Source organism: Nicotiana attenuata, unplaced genomic scaffold, assembly GCF_001879085.1.
Source record: "Nicotiana attenuata strain UT unplaced genomic scaffold, NIATTr2, whole genome shotgun sequence".
Classification (NCBI taxonomy): domain Eukaryota; kingdom Viridiplantae; phylum Streptophyta; class Magnoliopsida; order Solanales; family Solanaceae; genus Nicotiana; species Nicotiana attenuata.
Window position 1 is genome coordinate 49,514 of NW_017674322.1, and position 10,207 is coordinate 59,720.

A 10,207-nucleotide genomic window follows, 5' to 3' on the forward strand; every position below is an offset into this window, starting at 1 on the left:
ACATTCTCTGTACCAATCTTTGCCAGCTCTGCCCATTACTTCTTACACAAAACCCCAACACCCTCTCTCTCTCTAGATCACCATTTCCACTTTCTCTCTCTTCCCCCAAAGACTCTTACACTTTTCAAAACTTGAAAATGGATTCATCAGATGATGAAAGTGGTGAGGAATATCTTTTCAAGATTGTAATAATTGGTGATTCAGCAGTTGGAAAATCAAATTTGCTGACACGTTATGCAAGAAATGAATTCAACTTGCATTCAAAAGCAACAATTGGTGTTGAGTTTCAGACCCAAACTCTTGAAATTGATGGTAAAGAAGTAAAAGCTCAGATTTGGGATACAGCTGGTCAAGAAAGATTTAGAGCTGTTACTTCTGCTTATTATCGTGGTGCTTTTGGTGCTCTTGTTGTTTATGATATTACTAGACGTACCACTTTTGATAGCATCCCTCGTTGGCTTGATGAGCTCAAAAGTATGTCTCTTTTTACTGAAATTTCCATTATTTTTAAGTTGTTTTTTTTTTTTTTAAAGTTGAATCTCACTGAAGTTTGATGCATTCTTGTGTTTGTGCATAGAAAGTTGAAGAATTAACCCAAATAGCCACCCACATAATCTCTTAAACTAAAAATAGCCGGCGGATACAATATGTATAATTAATGTATAATTTATGTATATCGGCTAGAAAAAGTAAAGATTGAATCTGACTGGCTATTTGCGTAACAATCTAAGTTTTCACCTTTTTGGTGGATTGGCTATAAAGTTTGGATTTTGAGATTTGATGGTGTTATGATAAAATGGTCTGTTTCTTGATAATTTAGGCATTGGATAAAAGTGGAATGAGATCCATAGCCCATAGGTGGATCTGGGATTTAAATTTGATAGATTCAGAAGTCTGTCTGTTTTACTGAAATTTCCATTTTTTTTAACTTGGTTTTGTTTGTTATAGTGAGCTGTTTAGTGCTACTCTTGCATTTCTTGTTCTCAGATTTCTGTTATTACCTGTTGATTCTTGCGCTATGGTTTTCTGCTTTGCTGGTATTGCTGCGCATTGTTATTTCATGCTTTTACCTTTCTTGAGCCTTTTTATCCGCTTTACTTTTGTATCCTTTCTTAGCCGAGGGTCTATCGGAAATAGCCTCTCTGCTTTCTCAAGGTAGGGGTAAGGACTGCGCATATAGTAACCTCCCCAAACCGCACATGTGGGATTTCACTGGGCTTGTTGTTGTTTTGTTTTATATTGAGTTCCCATCAAAGTTTTGCGCATATCTTTTGTTTGAGCATAAAAAGTTCTCACCTTTTGGGTAGATAGGCTATAAAGTTTAGTTCTTGAAATTAATGGCTGTTATATAGAGTGGTAATTCTTAGATTTGACGCATTGGATAAATTTACAAGTGAGGTTGAGATCTGATTAGTGTACTTCAAGTGTCTCTGTTACTACATTTTTTTTTCTTTTTTTTAACTTGGTTTTGGTATATGTTTGAATTCGACTCGGGGCTAGAAGCCCTAATGAAGAAAAAGAATTGTCTTAAGATTGCCTACTTAATCCGGTACTTTATTCCTCCCCAAAAACAGGAAGGTTTTGTCCGGATTTCTTACTATCTTCGGTATTGCTTTTGTTTTGAGTTTTGTGCATAGAAAGTTCTCACCTTTTTGATATATGTTGAGGTTTGTTGGTGGATTGGCTATAAAGTTAGTTCTTTGAGATTTGATGTGTGTTATGATAGATTGGTAATTCTTTGATTTGACTTCTACATTCCTGTTTCTTGATAATGAGTATATGTAAGATATCTTTGTAGATCTGAAAATTCCAGGCTACTTTCACTGTTTAGGATGATGGAATAATGGATGCGTTAAATCTATATGTTTTTGACTGTAAATTATCCTTTGCTTTTCTTCTTATTCTGTTTGATGTTTTTCCTATTTGTTTTCTCTTTGACTGGAAAAAAAATAAGATTTTACAGTTTGATTCTAAGTCTGATTGAAATTTTTTAGTGAAATATTACTTACCAGGCATAGAAATGAGTGGTGACGTTAGTTAGTAAGGCCCTGAATATGTGTCATTGTTACTTAAAGCAATGACGAAGAAAGCGGTAGATATGCCAATGTAACTGTCATGATCAATTTTGTCTAGATGCAGTTTGGGAATCTAGGATAAGAACAAAATAGACAGACTGTCAATTGAATGTATATTAGGAACGGGAACTCAAGTGATGCTTTGCTTTCTACGCAAACAAATCTGAGTAAACTAGTAAAAAGATCGTACTTATATGGAATCTATTTTATTCGCTTGATTGTTAAATTAATTAGGACCAACAGCCTAGCTTACCGATGTATGACATCATGGTTCTAAGGAATCTCTGGGATTGATCGAAACCTCAGAGATTCTTTTGACGCTGATGTCAAATCTATGACTTAGGTAGTCTCTCCGTTAAGCCCTTAGCTAATAAACTTTTGGCTGGACGTGATTGTACATACGTCATTTTCGGCCGTAAGCTGCTATGTGATACTTGCGCAATCTGTTCTTGTCTTGTAAAATATCGTTTGAAACTTGAAAATGAATGAATTTGTGCTCACTGTTCGCGAAATTGAAACTTTTAGAACTTAATGACCATAAAGCAGAGGAGTATTGACTCGAGGGAAAACTAAGTATATTGCTTAGCTTGGCATGACAATGCGCAAGGTGTGGGATTTCTAATTTGTGCAGAATGTATTTGCATCTTTTCTTTTGTGTGCATGTAGTAAAATATTCGAGATCAGTTAACATCAAAGCATAACCAGAAATCCAACAAACTATGTATGATCCTTCTTTCATCAACTCTTCTAATTTAGTCCTTTTCCAAACACGACCCCTCTCTCTCTCTCTCTCTCTCTCTCTCACACACACACACACAATGGCATCACAAAGTATTCTCTTCTCTCTTCTTTGAGCATTTCACGTCCATTATAATTAATGACTATGTCAATGTGTCGTATAGTAATGATAGATAGAACCCTGTGCCGGGGCAAGGTGATAGATAGAATGCTAGTGTTTGCAGCATTGGTAACCCTTACTGATTTTTGTACTCCACAAGCTTCATTTAATCATGGACTGAAATGAGCAGAAAGTTATGTCATAAAAATCAAACAGTAGTCACAATAGCCGTGACAATCGTGTCAACTAAACATTCTCCAAGCAGTAAGAGTCATAACTTTAACCTAAAAAATGCCTATCAAGAAAAGAGGGGATTCTGTGTTAATGAGGTAAAACATTTTTCTTCGTCATGTGAAAGCGACGACAACATAGCTAATAACAACTTAAGAATATTCAGATGCATACTTTGTAAACAGCCTCTCTACCTTCACAAGCAGGGACAGAGCTAGACTTTAGTTTACGGGTTAGGCAGAACCCGTAGCTTTGGTCCAAATATTGTATCTGTCTTAAAAAATTGATTGGATGCATATAAATTATTAATTTAGAACCCAGTAACTTAAATATACTAGAATCCCAAACCCATAAGCTTCAAATCCTGGCTTCGCCTCTGTTAACAAGGTAGGGTAAGGTTTGCGTATACACTACACTCTGCAGACCCCACTATGTGGGACTACGCTGTGTTTGTTGTTGTTGTATACTTTTGAAGGAAATATGGAAAGTAGTGGTAATATTAAGTTTCACCGACTCTTTATATGTGCAGGTGCTGCACTTAACCGTTGCATTCACGCGTCCATTTCACCATTTTTGTTTGAAATGATTCTTTCTGCTGTAGGGATTACCACGATTACCTCTCTTTGGTTCCGACGGTTTATTTATATGCACATTACATGTAACAGAGGTGTTTGATGTAGTTTTCAGATTTTCAATGTAAGGGGAGCTTTGGCGTAACTGGTAAAGTTGCTGCCATGTGATCAGGAGGTCACGGGTTCGAGCTGTGGAAACACTCTCTTGCAGAAATGCAGGGTAAGGCTGCGTACAATAGACCCTTGTGGTCCGGCCCTTCCCCGGACCCCACGCATAGCGGAGTTTAGTGCACCGGGCTGCGCTTTATCACGCTCAATCTCTGCCTATTTCAATTCCTTGTTTAACTAAAACGACCAATTACATGCAGCTCATTCTGATACCACGGTTGCAAGGATGCTCGTGGGAAATAAATGTGATTTGGATAACATAAGAGCTGTGAGCGTAGAAGAAGGCAAAAGCTTGGCGGAATCAGAAGGGATGTTCTTCATGGAGACATCTGCCCTCGACGCAACAAACGTAAACAAGGCTTTCGAGATGGTGATTCGAGAGATCTATAACAGTGTTAGCAGAAAGGTTTTGAATTCTGATTCTTATAAAGCTGAATTATCTGTCAACAGAGTTAGCCTCGTCGATAATGGTACCGATGGATCAAAACAAAATCAAGGCTATTCTTGTTGTTCTAGGTGATTGATGATGGTTACAAGAATGGTAATCAAACCAAAAAATCAGGGCTATTAAGTTTATAAGAACTGTTCATTAAATTATTTGGTTGGTTTTATACTATTTATTGATTTCTTATTGATGGAATACTTTTGTAATGGTCAGGAACTTGATATTTATATTCTATTCTAAATAGCAGCTAAAATGAAAAAAAGTTTCTTTCCTCAATATATCTGTATTTTGTGTTTGCTTTATGCATTTATTATTCTTGATTGTTATTTTAATCACTAGTATAATCATTTCTTGAGCAGCTTTATTTTTATTTTTTTTTTGCTTTTTCTTTCAGGCTATTAAGTAAATTATTATTTCTTGAACTTTGGGCATCTTTTTTGATGTTTAATTGACATAAAATTCACAAATATCCACTTTTTTGTCCCACGTAATTGAAAAATAGCCATCGTCATGGAGTTTCAAATTTCACGAGTAAAATTCCAGCAGATTGTTATAGAGTTTCACTTGTGGAATTTGAAACTCCATGATAATGACTAATTTTCAATTATATAAGTCTGATGATAGGCCTTAACGACCAATGGTTAACGATGACTCTGATATGTGTAGTTTTTATAATAAACAATAAAAGGTTCGAAGAAATTACTCGATCTTCTACCAATTAGTAACCCAAAATTCTTCTGCTTCTCGAGTTATAATATGCAGACCAAGAGGCTTGAAAATATTTCATTTTTATAAGATTTATTTGGCTGTTTCCAATAAATAAAGCCCGACGAGTGACATTCCTTTATATCGACATCTAAAGGCTAATATTCCGCATCTCATAGAAGAAGAGTATATTCAGGAAATAAATAAAGATACAAAACTCTATTATCATGGATCACTAATAACAATTTTATATTTCTTTTTATACATCTCAGCTTTGGAGGATCGTATTATTCATTACCTGTACTGATAAAAAGTAATATGTATTCCGTCAAGTTAATCGAGATATACTCAACAAGGTTTCACTCGTCTTGCTATGTTACACCGCGCGAAAATTAAATTTTTTAACTCAATTGATTTACGACGAGTTTGATCTTATTATATGTATATTGTTTAATTTTAGCATATGTATATATATAATTTGAGCAGTGAGTTTACTAAAATCTCTAATCTTATCAACTTATAACCCCTAAGTAACTCTTTTAAGGTATTCCTTCTCCACAGACAATTGTAATTATACTAGTAAAAGGATCATACTTCTATGGAATCTATTTTATTTGCTTGATTGTGAAATTAATTAGGACCAACAACCTGGCTTGCCAAGAGGGGCAAAGTTATAGGTGGTCAAGGGTGGTCAACTAAGCGGTCATCGTCGAAAAATTATATTATGTATTGAATAAAATATTACTTATTATTGATACAAAATAGATTGAATACTCTTGCATAGCCCACTGACAAAAGGTATTCAAAATTTGAACACGCTTATTGAATTTCTTGCTTCGCCACTATAATGGATTTGTTGGTTTAGATGTTATATATGTCGATATTTGTTGATTGGTTATTGGCGTTATTGTATTGTAATTGTTTGACAGGTGGTGTAGCTCAAAATTGACCAGAATTATGCCTAGCTTTACAGAAAATTCCGACTGATGTCCAACGGAAACGGTCGGTCAGTTGTCCAGTTTTTTTTTTTTCAAAATACCCAGATTTCCGACCGAATCGGTCGGAAATGACAAATAGATTAATTAACTTTTAACAGTTTTCGACGAATTCTGTCGGAAATTAAATAAATTTTATTTTTAAATATTAATTTTTGTCTGATCCGGTTGGAAATTATATATTTTTATTATTTAATTTAAATAAATAGGTATTTTTTATATTATTACGACTAATTCGGTCGCAAATTTGAAAATAATTTGGTCGTCTGACCTTTTGACGTTCCGACTACTTTGATCGAAAATCACCAACGGATTCGGTCGAAATTTTTTTCCGACACACCAATTTTGGTCGAAGAATAATAAAATTCGTGATTTCCGACTGATTTCTGGTCGTTTGACGGTCGGAATTCAGCCATTCTAGTAGTCTACTTACCAATGTATGACATTATGGTAGAAGGAATCTACGGGTCAGAAATATCTATAAACTAGGTAGTCTCTACTCTCTCCGTTAATTAATATTATTAAACTAATCACAGCTAAATGACCATAAAAGTTTCATATTCCAAGCAGCGTCCTTGCAAGAAAATTAATTTCGCCAAAGACTTTTTTATACATAGAGATAACTAAATAGAGCCTCAAAGTGTGATTATCAATGTAGGGATGACAATGGGGCGGGGCGGGTGCGGGACAGGGCAGGTTTCAGTGGTCGCGAGCAGGGCAGGTTACAGCATTTGCGGGGGGCGGGGCGGGGCGGGGCACGGGGCGGAATTTAATTTTTTGAACTCAACAGGAGAGAATGCTACTCTCTTCAAACTTAAAGGCAGAATAGCCTAAATGACATTTATACTAGTGCCACTTTGTCATCCCGGTCCCCAAACTTAGCATTTTGTCAATTGAACACTTACACTCGTTTAAACCGAATATAATAAACGCTTATGACAGGAAGCTGTCAGTGCGTGTAATACAATCTCCTACACGTAGAATGCCACGTCATTACTAGTGCCACATAGTAAAATAAACTATTGACTTTATCTTCAATATTTTCCTTCCCCACCATCTCTTCTCCTTACCGCCAACAACTCCACCATTACCATCGTCGAAAAATTCCTCCGGCCACCGGAAGAACACCATTAAAATCTGGAGATCACTCTTCATTCTCCATTGGTTTCTTATTATTGACAAAAAGCACACTTCATTCCTAGATAAACTGAACAATTTTTTTTGGCGCTGAAGATGAAGTACTCAGACCCGACATTTTCCATTTCAAAATTCATTACAGATATTAGATCCCACCCACGACTACTCTATATTTTACGATTTTTAGGTATTTACTTTGTTATATTTTTACCATTTTATCCCTTCTCCCTTTCTCTAAATATAGTACTTATAACTCGTAGATTTAAGCCGTGCCCAACATTTTTATCTTGGAAAATAGTACATTATTTGAACAATTTTTTTTTCTTCAAAAAGCAGATTCACTTCTCCATCAAAATCGAACCCATCCTTTGCTCTTTAGAAAAGTGTTATTTAGAAATTACAATAATTTTTGTCGGTTGGATGAGAATAGATTCAAGGTAAATCGATTTTTGGGTGAAAATTGGGAGTGAGAACGGGAAAGGGAAAGGGGTGCAGTTGGGGGGGAGACGGGAAGGGTGCAGGTTGGGGGGAGGGGAGGGGGAGAGTAAGTGGAAAGGGGTGCGAGGTTGGGGGGAGGGGAGGGGAGATAACGGGAAGGGGAAGAAAGAAATAGAAATGAGAGATGGGGAGTGATTTACGACCAGTGTAAGTCGTGTGAGGCACAAAATAAAATTTTTCCGGAGATGGGTTTTGGGGAAAGGGGTTAGTTTACTTTCTTTAAATTTTACTATTTTTTTCATTTTATTATTTTTTTCTCCTTAGTTCAATTATTTCTTAGGACATTTTTTTTATGTTCATGCTCGTTGTACGCGTGAATTACATACTTGTTATCCAACTCAGCTATAATGCTGCCACATATGATCGGTCAACGGCCAGAGGGTTTAAATATAAGTTTTGATAAGCTAAAAGAGTTTGGATAAAAATAAATTAAGTAAAAGGATCGGAATAACAAACTGGCACAAGAATAAGTGTATTTAGGCTATTCTACCAAACTTAAACCTAAAAGTCTAAACCCAAATTGGGTTACCCAATTCACAAACGCCCAGCGCCCTAATTTCTGAGAGGATTTCTCCACAAACGCCCAGCGCACAATCTGGTAAGTTTTCTCTATTCAAACTCTTTTCTCTGGTAATTTTTTCTTTTTATGGAAGAAAAACCTCTTTCTTGTGTTTCAGTCCCTTCATATTGAGTAAATGCAACAGATTTGAGTCCGATCTTAATCCTTTGAATCATGTTGGAAAGGTGAATTAGCTTACTGAATATTTTCCTGATTCTTATCAAAATGAAAAGTAGTTGGCTTAGCTGAATTGTCAGTGATGTTAAAAAAAGATTTACTAATATTTTGAGAAAGGTAACAAAAGGACAGATGTAGATTAATTCTTTATTTGAATATTTGAAGCAGCTAAGTTGAGCATTTGTGATTTCTGTTTGCGTGTTTTGAGTTGTAGCCTAAATCGTCAGGCAATCTTCAAGCTGTTCCAGCTAGAAATTCATGGCTGCTTGGATCGGATTGTTCATTGTTGTAACTGATTAAAATTTAAAAATGTGGATTTTGTTTGATTTAGATGTGGTTAATTATGACTCCAATCATCTGATTTGCTAATGAATATTTCCTTTATTGATTTTTTGTAGAAAATTATGGAGTCTCAAGACGAACAAAATCCAAAAAAAGTAAGATGCTCTTTGTCTGAGACTCTAGCATAGTACGATACGCAACCAACTCTCTCGAATGTGACATAAAATGTAGCCATACATTCTATAAAATCATTTGCTTTTGCATCAAACTTCAGTTTGACCGAATAATATTTCAGTTTGGGATCATCAAAATTTAACACAATAATTGTTTCTTCTATTTTGAATACATATCTTCCATACCCAGCATCCGGCCTACTGCAAACAAAAAATGGAAATTAGTGCCGACCAAAGTATGTACGTAGGAAATGAGAGAAATCAACTTACTTCCACGAGGGTTTGAGCCACACGAAGTTCATCGCGGGGGACCGGAGCGTGGTTGAGGGGAAGAAGAGGGGACAGGGGAACTCGTCATTCTCCATCGGTCCCTTCTCTCTCGATAGAGAATGACGAGTTTCCCCCTCTCCCCTCTTCTTCCCCTCAACCCCGCTCCGGTCCCCCACGATGAACTTCGTGAGGCTCGAACCCTCGTGGAAGTAAGTGGATTTCTCTCATTTCCTACATACATACTTTGGTCGACACTAATTTCCTTTTTTTTTTGTTTGCAGGATGCTGGGTATGGAAGCTATGTATTCAAATTAGAAGAAATATTGTGTTAAATTTTGATGTTCCCAAACTGAAATATTATGCGGCCAAACTGAAGTTTGATGCAAAAGCAAATAATTTTATTGAATGTACGGCTGCATTTTATGTCACATTTGAGAAAGTTGTTCAAGCGCATTGTACTATGCTAGAGTCATAGACAAAGAGTATTCATGTTGATGCGTCTCTTAGCTATACCCGATTCAAAGGAAATGGTGTTTTGTTTGTTGAAAAGTTATGGCATGTATCTATTACTTCTGCCTTTACCCCTTCATCTATGGATCCCCATAAAATGGCTATGTCTCTATGGAAGAAGCGCAAGAATAACTTTATATGCTTTACCTCTGTTTTTTGTTTTGTCACCAATTGCCTTGATTTTAGTTGGTTTTGCCTGAAAACTTTGTGAGGGTCACCATGGTCCATGGTGGCTTCCTTGATTGAAAATGTATGAGCATGGCCTTTGGACATTCCTATTGTAAGACAAGGCATCGTCTATAGCAGTTTCTTCAATTTACTTAGTTTGGCAAAGTGGAGTTCTGATACTATACCAGTGAATAAGTTGTTACAGATATCTAGCTCTTGAAGATTTGAGTTTTAAGTAAATTGGTGTAGATGAAGAAAAGAAACAATTTTTTTTAAAAAAAAAAAATGAAACTGGGGGCGGGGCGGGTGTGGGGTGGGGCGGGTGGATGCTGTTTTAACTGTTACGCGGGGCGGGTTGAAAATTTGTGGGTTAAGACAGCAACCGCAACCGCTTGCCATTCCCA

The 10,207-nt window shown here is 36.2% G+C and overlaps 1 protein-coding gene and 1 long non-coding RNA gene across 2 annotated transcripts; both read left to right on the top strand.

The window, feature by feature from the left end:
* LOC109218413 (ras-related protein RABA5c-like) lies at window positions 1-4,605 on the top strand. The gene is made up of 2 exons (XM_019382778.1): window positions 1-474; window positions 4,085-4,605. The coding sequence occupies exons 1-2, from the start codon at window positions 138-140 to the stop codon at window positions 4,402-4,404; spliced, it is 657 nt and encodes a 218-aa protein (XP_019238323.1). The 5' UTR covers window positions 1-137; the 3' UTR covers window positions 4,405-4,605.
* Window positions 4,606-7,819: 3,214 nt separating this feature from the next.
* LOC109218416 lies at window positions 7,820-9,958 on the top strand. The gene is made up of 2 exons (XR_002066762.1): window positions 7,820-8,262; window positions 8,799-9,958. It is a non-coding gene; the product is annotated as an uncharacterized LOC109218416 (long non-coding RNA).
* Window positions 9,959-10,207: the final 249 nt, after the last annotated feature.